The following is a 13914-nucleotide window of genomic DNA, read 5'->3' on the forward strand; positions in this document are numbered from 1 at the left end:
CTTCAGTGATTGCTCTAACTTTTTTCTTGTTGGATACTCTTTCTGTAAATAGTAGCCGCACACATGTCTTCGGATGGCATCGGCATCAAAGCTATCGATGCCTACGACTGGTTTTGCTCGTTTTGTCTTTTTTGGTGTGTGAAGTTTATTTTCTTCTGTGCCAGTCTCGCCACATTTTTCTTTAGTTATTCGTGTAACAGTTCGTTGTCCAATATTAAGCGCATCAGCTTCGCGTTCAACCACTGGCGTTATAGGTAAAATTGGCCCTCCATTTTGAGATTCACAATCGAAATAGTTACAAAGGCGTATAACGAACTCACGTGTCTGACTGTGTAGAACAGTTCTCTGCGTACGTTTAGCCATATCGAAATCCACAATAAAAGGCGTAAACAGACAGACAGTTGTGCCCAGCGATGCTATGTGACGATCGTATTAGATTTCATTTTTAAATATTTTGAATTTCGAAAATCATAGGCCATGTTTTGTGGTAAATATGTACACCAATAATTAGAATCTTATAAAAATAAAAAATAAATGTTCGCAGGACCCTAATATAGTTTAGAAATCAATAATTTAAAAGTGAACAGTTGCTTTTAAAACATAGTAGAAAAAGTATTATAGTAGACAGTCTGAGTCTACATTGTTCAAGTTCAGTCTGTGTTCTGTCAATCAGTGCCCTGTGGTTACAAATTAGAATTTCAAAATACATTATCTGTGGTACAATGTTTGGGTGCAAGACGCTACCTAAATATATAATTTTAATTAATTTTACGCTTTGTGTATTAAATAGTATCTTATTAAATATGTAAATAATGTAGTTTCAAATACTAAATTAAGAATAGTATATCTTAGGGAGAAATGGCGCTTTTAAAAAGCATTGGCCCTATTATAGATCCAGGCTTGTGTAGATGCTGCAGATCTATTAAGAAATGTCGAATTTTAACAGCAGAATATACTTGGTCAGAGAAAAAGGAAGTCTACGCTGATATGATTATGGATTGCTTCGGTATACTAGTAAGTTACATTATAAAAAAATATATGACCATTCATGTATCATTTAAATGGTATGCTGTTTTTACAAGCAGTTTCACTAATAAAATATTGTGGTCTTCATTAAAGAAAACAATTTGATCTATAATATCTATAATTATTTATTATAAGTTCAAAATTATTGTATCAGTATATGTTATATACTTGCTACATGTATTTCCAAATTACAAACAAAACAAGGGTTAATCTCATAAGTACCTTAGGACCCTCAGGAGGTACCGTACATTAGATTTGTGTGTATTCCACCTTCGCACAACACGCCACAAGTTAGGATATCATCCCCAACATCTGGATGTGTGGCGGTCCTCCACAGTGCGGTTTTCAAGGAGCTTTCTTCCACATACTACAAAGCTGTGGAATGAGCTTCCTTGTGCGGTGTTTCCGGGACGATACGACATGGGTACCTTAAAAAAAAGCGTGTACACCTACCTTAACGGCCGGCAACACTCTTCTGATTCCTCTGGTGTGGCAAGAGAATGTGGGTGGCGGTGATCACTTAACACTAAGTGACCCATACGCTCGTTTGTCCTCCTATTCCATAAAAAAAAAACATTGTTATTGTTGTGTTAGACTGTAAAGACATTTCATATTTTATTTAACATCAAAATATAAAACCTACTTGAATTTTACAGCTGTCACATGTGGATGATGACGAGAGGGATTCTGGAGTGTGTGCAACATGTGTAGTGAGGCTACGGGATGCCTGTGCCTTCAGAGAACAAGTGCTGCAGAGTGAGGAGCTATTCCTGAGCTCCAAGCTCGAAGATAATGGTGAGAAGATTAGTTGAAGCAAAAAAAAATCTTTATTCACTGTAAAACTTTATAAGTTATTTAGTGCAAGTCAGGATGTAGTACAAAAGTTACAATAGCATTCGAATGAGTACAACAATATTCATTAACAAAATTTAGAACATTAATTCCAACTATCTTTATCATTCAAATAATCTTTCACAGTATAATAGGCCTTAGGTGTTAATTTATTTTTTACGATACATTTAAATCTTTTAATTATAAATAAGAACTGACTTTTATATACAAGGCAAGCTAGATGATCAGCAGATGGTAACACCCTGCTAACTGTCATTGCAGATAAAGTGTGTTTTAATTTCTGCATTCAACATCATAAGATTGTACATTCTCAGATAATTTATATGACTAGATAGACTGACAGCTGTGAAAATGTCGAAAAAAAAAATGTGACAAACTGTTTATTTCTTTTTTCAACAATGCACACACACTAAAATAAAGTTGCTGACATATTGCGACTGTATGAAGTGGCTGTCATACACACGAAAGTAATAAACCTAGGGCCTAATGTCATGCAATGCCTAACAGCAAGAGACTCATCCATTAAACTTATATAATTAATGATAATGATTAAATACTTCTTATGATTCTTTATTACAATATTGGTCTTTCTACAAATTTAAAATAGTAATTTTTGATTTATTATGCCAGAGAAGAATAACTTGTTGAGTGCATACAAATGTAAACACACACTTTATTATTTTTACATTGTAATAAAGTCTCTTAAGAGCCCTATCCTGTCCGTCTATGCTCAATGTGAACATTGTGAAAAAAGCATGTTTTTTCATCCAACACATACCGCCTGATGACAAGAGAGAGAAAGCAATAGCGTTGAACGAATAAAATATTGTGCGGAAATTACATAAATCTTCTTTCAGCAAATATGCATTTTAGAGTACTTGAATAAGGAAGTGAATATAATACAACCAAAAAAATTACCAGTGGGAGGCTCCTTAGCACGGGAAGCCGGCTAGATTATGGGTACAAATACGGCGCCTATTTCTACCGTGAAACAGTAATGTGTAAGCGTCACTGTGTTTCGGTCTGAATGGCGCCGTAGCTAGTGAAATTACTGGGCAAATGAGGCTTAACATCGTATGTCTCAAGGTGACGAGCGCAATTGTAGTGCCGCTCAGAATTTTTGGGTTTTTTGAGAATCCTGAGCAGTACTGTATTGTAATGGGTACGGTGTATCAATTACCATCAGCTAAATGTCCTGCTCGTCTCATCCCTTATTATCATAAAAAAAAAATACAAATACCTTTCAGAAAGCAAGAAACCCTTAGAGCCTATAGAGGTGGAACTGAAAACTGAACCAAAAGATGATGGATACTCTCATGAGGATCGCGATGATGCAGTCACTATGGAAGCCTTACTACCAGTAGACCCTGTTCTATGTGAGTAGAATCCTGTTTTATTAAAATAATAGACAAATAAAAATTGAAAAACAAAATTTTATGAACGATGCGGGTCTCCAATCCACGACCTCCGGCGTTCCGTGCCGGTGCTCTAACCAACTGAGCTAACCGTTCGAGTAACGCCTCTCTATAAAATTCTGTTTGCTTTGTTCAACTCTCAGGTTGAGGTGGTGAAAAAAAAAAATTTGTTTTTCAAATTTTATTTGTGTATTAATCCTAGAAGTGAGGGTTATCACTTTAAAAACATAACATCAATCGAATCAGTATATGCGAACGAGATACTAGGAGGATTAGATGCACAAATTAAATTTGTTATCAAAATTTAAGAACAATGAGAGACTTAAAACTGAGACTTCTTCTCCTCACGACTTCTATCCGAGCGCTCTAACCAACTGAGCCAGCCGTTTGGGTGACACATGGTTCTTTGATCTTGATATGTCTTGTTCAACTCTCAGGTTGTGGCTCTTTTCTTAGTTGGTGACTTAGATGTAGATCTAATTTCCTAATACATGCAACTATAGGGGTTGAGCAAGTTAAGAATTGTAAAGTAGGGCTTTTAGGATCTAAAGTTGAGATGCCCGAGCTATATAGAATCCTAGCTACGCCCATGTTTAAATTGGAACTAATATCAGTGGGATAATATACCTACGATCGGAATGTATTACGACGATAGATACGTAGAGACGTCGCTTCATTGTGTGTCTTTTACCGAATTTATCACGCGGAGTGTTCCGAAGAGCTGTTTAACCTGATTCCTGCCGCCGAATTCCACCTTCGCACGACACGCCACAAGTTAGGATATCATCCCCACCATCTGGTTGTGTGGCGGTCCTCCACAGTGCGGTTTTCAAGGAGCTTTCTCCCTCGCACTATAAAGCTGTGGAATGAGCTTCCTTGTGCGGTGTTTCCGGGACGATACGACATGGGTACCTTCAAAAAAAGCGCGTACACCTTCCTTAAAGGCCGGCAACGCTCTTGTGATTCCTCTGGTGTTGCAAGAGAATGTGGGCGGCGGTGATCACTTAACACCAAGTGACCCGTACGCTCGTTTGTCCTCCTATTCCATAAAAAAAAAGTAGTATTGGAGGCGTGGCTAGCAGTTTGTGACATATGATCCGCCCCCTGCCGCGACGTGTCGGTATATGCACACGAATCAAAAGATCCCGGATATATCAGTGGCACATATAGCATACCAAAGTTTTTTTTTTGTAAAAAAAAACTACTTTTAAAAAAACCTATCCAAAAACTGAAAAGTATCAAATAACTTAAAATTTAATTTAATACACCTCTTATGCAAACCTTCACCTTTAATATTAATAAAATACTATTATTTATATGTGCTACCTATTGATAGGTTTTAAGTCAGTGCCAAGCCCTAAACAAAATAAAACTTAATATTATAAACAGCTGACTTACTTTATTTATTTAGGTTGTCTGGCCTTGCGTGTCTGTCCGCTTGGGTTGTTTTTTTTCTAGACGAAGCTACCCCGCTCAAAGTCACGCGTGGCGAGTGTAGGTACCTTTATTACATTAGGCACCGACTTCAAAGCTATCAATATGTAGCACATTCTTATAATAGTAGTTTATTAATATTGAAGGTAAAGATTTGCGTAAGAAGTGTATTAAATTAAATTTTTAGTTATTTGATACTTTTGAGTTTTTGAAGACGGTTTTTTTAAACGTATTTTTATTTTAATTTTTACATCAAAGCGGCAACGCCGCCTTATGATATTGAAATATTCAAGTTCATTGAATCATTGACCCAGTGACCCAAATCTTACAGGACGTTTAAATTGGCTCGAAATGAAAAGCCTACTTTTTGGCAAAACTAATGCACGGATTTCGTTAATTTTTGGTATATTGTCAGCAAATATGCTGACAAGTATGTACCTACATTTATTTCTTTCATATTATGGGTGTAGATAAAGTCTTGTTCGCAACTGTTGATAATTAGGTATTGAAACACTCATGTGATACTATTATCACACATAAATAATAAACTCACATTCGTGTTTTAATACCCCTTATTACAGTTGCATAAATAACTATTGTAATATTAATTATAAAACGTAACCACTGGTATATTTGTATGTCTGTTAAGACGAAACATGTGCCCAGTGTTAAATTTGTTACTAATTTAGCTGAATATGTTTCTTGCAAATAAAATTTTGTTCAAAACTTTGAATTTGCTCGAGACCGACTCGCACTTGGCCGGTTTCTTGTACTTATGTCATTGAATGTACCTAGGAATATTGAATTAGGCGTTATTTTGCGGAAATCCATAATTATTCAAATGTGAGCCTTCTTGAGTGTAAATTCCGCTAAGATTCGTTCTCAGTTAAATTCTGGCGAGAATTTGGCGATTCAACATCTCCTGAGGATGCCTCGTGTAGAGGCGAAACACGTGTTGAATTGATAGAGACGTATCTTAGCAGAATTAACACTCAAGAAGGCTCACAACGTTTGAGAACCTATATTTTATTTAAAAGAGCGCAAAAAGAATGCTGGAAGAGTATCTTGCGCCGCCGCTTCTCTCTCAGAGCGTCATTTGTTTCCGAAGCGGTGGTAGTGTTCGAACTGACATTAAAAATAATTCCGATGGAATCAATAATGAGAAAATAAATGCCTTTTTATGAATTGCAGCTTCAGAACCTAAGAAAGAGGAGGTGAAAATCGGCGAGAACGACAAAAATATCGACATAGACTCGGCACGCGACGATTATGACGCGGACTTCGTCGCCAACGATTACTCAGACTCGTCGTCGAACTCCGACAAGCCGCTGAAGAAGGTCAGAAGCAGCAAGAAGACCAAAACGAAAAACAAGAAGGTGCAGAAGAAGGCGAAAGTTAAAAAGAAAGGTAACGAAAATATTGTGCTATTTTGTGCTATTGAGTTTCATGCGCCCGTTCTTCGCAGGTCTGCGGCGCGCTATTACGAATGGATGGTAGTTTTTCACTTTCAATAATTGATTTTAAATCCTATTTTGAATAAAAATATTTGAATATGAATTTATCTTATATATAAAATTCTCGTGTCCCGGTTAGGGGGCGTCCATAAATTACGTCAGATGTTTAAGGGGGGGAGGGGGTCGAGCCAAATCTCATCTAATCTTACGTTGGAGAGAGGGGGGTCTCGGCAAATATCACGCAATTTTTTTTCTGACTGAAACAAAAAAAAACATACTATTTTGGTCCATTTAAAACCAGATTGTTCACTAATTCGTTTGAAAAGAAATAATTTTATTTATACTTCGACGTTATACATCAACTGACTGTCAAACCACCATATCTGTTTAATACCAAATAGCTTAATTTACATCTATATATATAAAAATGAATTGATGTTCGTTAGTCTCGGTAAAACTCGAGAATGGCTGGACCGATTTGGCTAATTTTGGTCTTGAATTATTTGTGGGAAGGTTTAAAAGGTAAATAAATAGGATAATGCTCGGAATGAAATAAAAACAACAAATTTGTTGTTCCTTTGATGCGTACCCCGTCGAATTTATTGACGCAACGGTTTGACAGTTATGCTATGAAACAATTTCATTACAACAATAGGGTGCATTTTTACAAAGCAATTCTTGATGTTATGAAATATTATTGACAAATTCATAAAAAAAAAAAAACATTATTTTATTTATTATAATATACAGAACAACGTCTGTCGGGTCAGCTAGTAACATATATTTTTTTCTTTTTACAATAACAATCCAACGCGTTTATATAAGAAACCCACATTTAAAAAAATCTCACGTGAGATTGGGGATGGGGGAGGTGGTTGAATTAAATCTCACGACATCTCACCAGGGGGGAGGGTGATACAGAAAATTCAAAAAAACACCTCACGTAATTTATGGACGCTCCTTACCTGACTCCTCCCAAACGGCTAAACCAATTTGTTTGAATGTATATCGGATAGGTCTGAGAATCGGCCAACATCTATTTTTCATACCTCTAAATGATAAGGATCACCCACCTCTAAATATGTTTTTTTTTTTACATTTATTTTATTATGATTCAGCGTTAAAGAACACACAATTACTTCAAATTTTCACCGATCTACTATCAACACCTATTTTTGTATCGCGATTTTAATATTTAAGAGTTTCAAGATGGCAATCGAATATAAAGCCGATAAATTTTATGAACGATATATTTGGTAGGTCTGAGAATCATTGATATTCTTACAAAAATTCACAAATTGAAACAGTTGACACAGCCACACTACTGGGAATTGATTTAGACTCACACTTGACATGGAAGCCATATCTACAGAAATTAAAAAGCAAAATGTCTTCTTTTACTTATGCTCTTTATCAACTAAAACGCGTAACAGATTTCAAGCCCTTGCTGCTTATTATGCATATGCGCATTCTAGATTGTCATATGGAATATTAATATGGGGAAACTGTAGTGAAAAAAAATTGCGTGTGTACAAAGTACACAGTCAGAAGTGAAACCTGCATCGTGCATGAACCCCTAAACTGCATATGAAGTCCTGGTACATGTTGCTAGGCTGACACATGATTTCAACCGCTATGAAAGACATTACTAACACCGCTACCATATTTATGTTCTCCTGGTGTCTATGCAGTTATAAGTCGTGCGTATGACTTAAGAATATATTAAGGTATACCTACTCGCGTCATACATAAAAATAAAATAGTTTGCACATTTCTGTCTCATTCTTTGCCGGCTTCATCCTACACATTTTTGTATTTGTGTCTCTTACCTGTCGTTTTTTCCGTTGCATCCGGTTTGAAATCACAACGATTCTAAAGAAGTTTCACTTCAATAAAAGATATATTTATTCAACAGAAAATGTATCAGAATTTTAGGAAATATTCAGCAGATGTATTCATGTAGACCATAGTTTCTCAACCTTATTGTGCTCACCGCCCACTTTGGGAATATTTTTTTCTAGAGTATTTTTTTGCCTTTTTAGGCTATATTTTTTCATCTACCCACGCCCCATCTGCGCCATCTCAATGCCCCCTATTTATATATATATATATATATATTTTCTCTGGGTCTTCTACTGCCCCCCCGAAAGTCTCAAACGCCCACAAGGGGGCGTTATCACCCACGTTGAGAACCTATGATGTTGACCATATTTTATTAAACACAAAATTTTAACTCTTACTTCAATTCAAGGAGCTTTCTTCCACGTACTACAAAGCTGTGGAATGAGCTTCCTTGTGCGGTGTTTCCGGGACTATACGACATGGGTACCTTCAAAAAAAGCGCGTACACCTTCCGGCCGGCAACGCTCCTGTGATTCCTCTGGTGTTACAAGAGATTGTGGGCGGCGGTGATCACTTAACAACAGGTGACCCGTACGCTCGTTTGTCCTCCTATTCCATAAAAAAAAATCACACACTAAATGTGAGTTATATTTTTATATAGAAAAAAATAGTTATTTATACTAATAATAATAGTGGTATTGTCTGTGTTTTTATGAACATACATAACTATTATCTATTAAAACGGCTTTCGGTACCGACTAGTTTTGGACCATTCGGAGGTCCTTCATCAGGGTGAGTGTGGTGGGTTCGCGATAACGTCCCACCTCTTACTGCGGACTTGAGCTCGTAGTGCGCGGCTGGACAAAACGGGGGCTGCGGTGTGATGACGAGCACCCGTGGACACCAATAGTGACACAGTGTCAGTGAATCCGTGCTCGACATCACCGGCGCACCCCTTGTCCAGCCGTGCACTACGAGCTCAAGTCCGCAGTAAGAGGTGGGACGTTATCGCGAACCCACCATACTCACCCTGATCAAGGACCTCCGAATGGTCCGAAACCGCCAAAAACGTGAGTAAAGCCGTTTTAATAGATAATTTAATAATGACTCACGAAAGTTTTAATAATTTAACATACAGAACATTATCATCAATATATTGAGATACAAAAGTTAAAATGTTTAATTTTTCTCTTAATGATTCTTTAGGACCTAGTTATAAATAGCGCAAATAGCCCTATTCTGCAGCACAAAGATGGTATTAATATTTACTGCAGTAAAAATGAAATAAATTGTTGTTTTCCTCCTGAAGATGAATTCTGTGTTAATTTAAGTAGAAATTTATTTTCAACATATGTTTTCAGATTCAAAAAAGTACGAGATGAAGCGACCTCTTTCAGAGAAGAGGAATACATATGACAGAGACTTAGATTGTATGTCCGAAGAGAATCTCCTCACAATTATACAGTATTCCTATGTTGTTCCGTTCAAGAACAGAAGAAATAACTACTATTGTTTTTACTGCAAAGACTATTATCCAAAACCTGAAGATTTGAGAGAGCACACCGTCACCCATGACACAAAACCGTTCCAACTGCTTATGGGATATAAGAAAATGCCCAAAATAGATATAACCAGGATAGACTGCAGGCTATGTCCAATGAAAATAAATGATATAGAAACTTTTAAGCACCACATTGACCAAGTACACGGAAAGAAGATATATTTTGAAGCTCCTGACAAGTTATTGTTGTATAGACTCACATGGAACGACTTAGTTTGTGTTATGTGCAGTGATGTGTTTGAAGACTTCAACACATTAAACACTCATATGGTTGAACATTTCAGCAATTTCACATGTGATGTTTGTGGTATGTGCTTCCTTGAGAAGGCTCGGTTAGATGCACACTTAAAAAGACACAAGGACAATGAACGGCATACCTGTGAAATATGTGGCAAAGTGTTCAAATCGAACCATTACAAGGATATGCATGTGGATATAGTGCATAAGAAGATAGCTATAATACGGTGTCCTAGGTGCGATGAATGTTTCATGTCTTATGCCTTGAAGAATAAACATTTGACAGAGGCTCATGGTCAGAAACGGACCTATCCGTGTAATTTATGTGATAAAGTATACAATAGACAGAAAACGTTGACAGAACATCAACGAAGGAACCACCAGAAGGTTATGAAGCATCAGTGTGAATATTGCGATCAGAGGTTTTATTTGCCGTCTCGTTTGAAGGAGCACATGGCAACCCACACCGGTGAAAGGAATTTTAGATGTGAGTACTGCGAGAAAAGTTATCCACGGCTAAAGTCGTTGCAGTATCATATTAGAACTCATACTAATGATAGGAGGTATCGGTGTCAAATTTGTGGTCAAGCATTTATACAGAACGCTAGTCTGAAGTCACACATCAAGAGTCATCATCCGGAGTGTGACATAGATAGTTGCTACTTCTGAGTTTTATCTAAGAACTTATGTCTGTAACAATAACGACTACTACTGTGTAAAGATTTAGAGTGGTGATATTTGGTCTATTTACTATCTATCAATAAGTTTATGTAATCTTTCGATGTGGTAGTGTTTGTGTTTATTTTTTTTTTCCTTTATTGGGATATATATATATTTTTATAACAAAAAACTACAAAGTACAGATTGCAATAAGATAATAGTCCAATATGCTATCCGTAATATACTTTGTAAAATACATACACTATATAATGATGATTGGATTTGATGACTTGTAAATATTCTAAAATATGGCCGTATAATTAAATTTGCTACTATTAGTAACACTGTTAAAGATAAAGATAAAAAGGATTGTGTGGTTTCATAAAACATAATCTAAAAGTTAAGGTAAAAGTGAAACTAACTAATTTAATACTATGCTTTGCTTTTTCCTCGTTGATCAGTTTTTTGGACTCACTAGCTGTGTCGTTGTTTACCAAAAGCATTAAAACCATTAAACACTGAGAAAAACAAACAAAATAGCGTGGAGCACTGGCACAAATGAGTAATAGTCTATACACTACACGGTCAACTGCTGCGAACTATAGGCGCCGCCCGACCGTCACGCGACATGCAACACACAGACGATGTGATAAAAGTTTCACTTTAATAATAACAAAATACGTTTACACAAAATTTCGCATTATAAATCTGTTACCATAATTTGATACTCAATAAGAATCTTGATATATTTGGTGCCGAGCAAATATGAAGTCAGAAATGAATTTCGAGATTTTAAAGTTATTCTTTCAAGTTCATCTAAATGATGTAAACAGGATTGTGTGATTAAAACAACAAGAAAAAAGACACATTACTGTATGTCACTATCAAACTGTGTGTAACCATATGTTTCTGTCAAAATGTATCCCAATTGGGGCGCTTTTAAATCACCCTATGCGCGTGCTAATAACATATCTGCCTTTTAATATGCCTGAAGAGATATTTTAATATAACCATAAATCTGGAAGAATCATCGTTAAATGGAAACGAAAACTCGATCTCAAAGTCTGTGTAGCCTGTAATGTTCATTGTTTTCTCCCGAGTGAAACAACTAATCTTTACTATGTAGCACTACACCCGGACACGTCCACACGCAAGCAATAGCTGATTAGAACTGCCTTTCGCTGTACTGTGCATTCGTTATATAGCATTCAACGTCACACGGTTAATGTCACTGTCGATGTCGTGAGAGTGACAATGATAGTTAACACATACTCTGTTAAGACTAGATGTCAGTACACTACATAGGCCATCCTTGTGTTGAGGCGTCTTCCGGACCATGTCTCTTCGGCCACCAGCGGAAACTGGCTGAATGTGGACTTCCGGTCTCCCACCAACGAATAAACACCTATATACGAATTAAAATAAATATATAGAAATATTTTTTCGATTTTCCGTGAACGGATAGGAGACTATACAGATTTGTACACGGAATAATGAATAGAATAGAAATTCTGTTTTTTTTTGATTATATAATTTTTTATCTACTATGATACCTAGTCTTACCACAATAAATTAATAAAAAATGAAACAAAGAAAAAAATTCTGTGTTACCATTAAGGACGTTTATGAAAAATTATCCCACGAAAATAGCAAAATCACTTCAATGACTAGATGCGTTCGTATGGATTCTTAGATGTATAGATGAACTGTGTCAGCTGTGAAAACGTCGAAAAAATTGAGGTCGATAGTTAACCTCTATTTTGGGCAAAACACACACGCTAACACAAAGTAAAATACAAATCGCGAGTGTAAGACGTATCTTGCACACACACTAAAGTAATAAACCTGACCTGTTTTCATTGGTTGTCTAGCAGCAAGGGGCTCAATTTAGATGTAAAAAATCTCGACGTAAAAGATCATTACAATGGTATTCCTAAATTGAAAAAATTTTTGCGTCAATGTACTGGCCCGCGCTCGCGTTCAATTTGATAAACGATACGTGGTATTGTAATATTGTTTATAACCATATTGTTGCCCGTAATTTAGGAAAACTCATGCAATAACTCTGTTAGGTACAGTCAACTTTCAGCTTTTATAAAATTTACTAAGTAGTCAATTATGTTTATAATGTCTAATCGTTAAGTGTGACCAGTCGTTTATTCCGTAACTATTACAGAAATCAAAAAAACTTTAAACTGATATCGAAAGTACTTTTTAAAAATCAAAAGAGAAGTATCAAAAATTTTGATATTAAACACTCCAATAAATTTAGTATGAGATTAGTAGGAATAGAAGAAAAAAAGTAGAAGTATTTTGATATCTGTAATACTTACGGAAAATATACCGTTTATGGCCAATGGACTTGCATCCCGTGCCAATAAATAAATTAAAATGCCTACTTGAAATAACTGTCAAATGAATCACACATTAATATAAGTGAATGACTTTGTAAATATTAAAATGAAACAATTGTACATCACTTATTTAGTTAAATTTATATATTTATAATGCTGAATCTCAAATTCATGAACAATCAAATATTTTGTGTAATTGTTTTTATTTTATGTAAAATATAAAGGCATGTGCACACTTAAGTCAGATTCGTGACTTCGTCTAGGATGAAGTATTAACTGAATTTTCCATGCGCGTACAACCTAAAGAGACACAATCTAATAACCCGGATAAATAAAAAAGCAGAACATAGTAGACAAGCTCGACCTTTGTTTTGCTTACAAACAAAACAATATTTTTATACAAATGATTTAAGTTTTCTTTAGTGTTAATTCCGCCAATAATATTATACTTATGTATGAAAGGCACGTTTTATAATTACCGTTCTGTATGGCTTTTATTACCATCATACTTTTTAGATTAGTTAAATACAACACTCAATAAACTTTACCACTAATTGCAAGTAAAGGTTTGCGATACACACAGTATTTTATCATAGTATGTTACGGTCTCGTTCATTCAAAGTATTATTTGCGTGTCATATCCAGGTATTATACTTCATCCTAGGTAAACTATGAAGGTACATGTACGCTCGAGAGTCAAGTCAATGTCCAGCCGATGATCAGTCTCACAACTTCACGGTAGTATTTTCTGTTATTAAACACAACGTTTTGAGACATTTTAAAATAAAGATTTTCTTGGAGATAGCTTCAGGATTTTTTTTTCATGTTTCTATCATAGCAGTACTTATTGACGGATTGGCAACTAAACGTTGACATTATCGTGTGTGCAACCACCTTAATAATGATTATAGTATTATTGAAAATGTATGAATTGTGATTTTTTTTTCATCACAATAATTGAAACACAATTTTATGTAAGATATTTTATTTAAGAATAACTTATTAATTATACAATTCTATATATATTTTCTTTTATTTAATACCACTTTCTTATTACCAGTAACATTAAATCTTATGTT

The 13914-nt window shown here is 35.5% G+C and overlaps 1 protein-coding gene across 1 annotated transcript; it reads left to right on the forward strand.

The window, feature by feature from the left end:
* Positions 1-727: 727 nt before the first annotated feature.
* Positions 728-13858, forward strand: LOC126973589 (zinc finger protein 25-like). The gene is made up of 5 exons (XM_050820915.1): positions 728-1014; positions 1683-1821; positions 3126-3254; positions 5919-6134; positions 9385-13858. The coding sequence occupies exons 1-5, from the start codon at positions 859-861 to the stop codon at positions 10488-10490; spliced, it is 1746 nt and encodes a 581-aa protein (XP_050676872.1). The 5' UTR covers positions 728-858; the 3' UTR covers positions 10491-13858.
* Positions 13859-13914: the final 56 nt, after the last annotated feature.

The sequence above is a fragment of the Leptidea sinapis genome, chromosome 29 (genome assembly GCF_905404315.1).
Source record: "Leptidea sinapis chromosome 29, ilLepSina1.1, whole genome shotgun sequence".
NCBI lineage: Eukaryota > Metazoa > Arthropoda > Insecta > Lepidoptera > Pieridae > Leptidea > Leptidea sinapis.

Coding starts and splice junctions, on each gene's coding strand:
- LOC126973589 (XM_050820915.1), top strand. CDS start 859: ATGGCGCTTTTAAAAAGCATTGGCCCTATTATAGATCCAGGCTTGTGT. Junction 1,015..1,682: donor TGGATTGCTTCGGTATACTA/GTAAGTTACATT, acceptor TGAATTTTACAG/CTGTCACATGTGGATGATGA. Junction 1,822..3,125: donor CTCCAAGCTCGAAGATAATG/GTGAGAAGATTA, acceptor AATACCTTTCAG/AAAGCAAGAAACCCTTAGAG.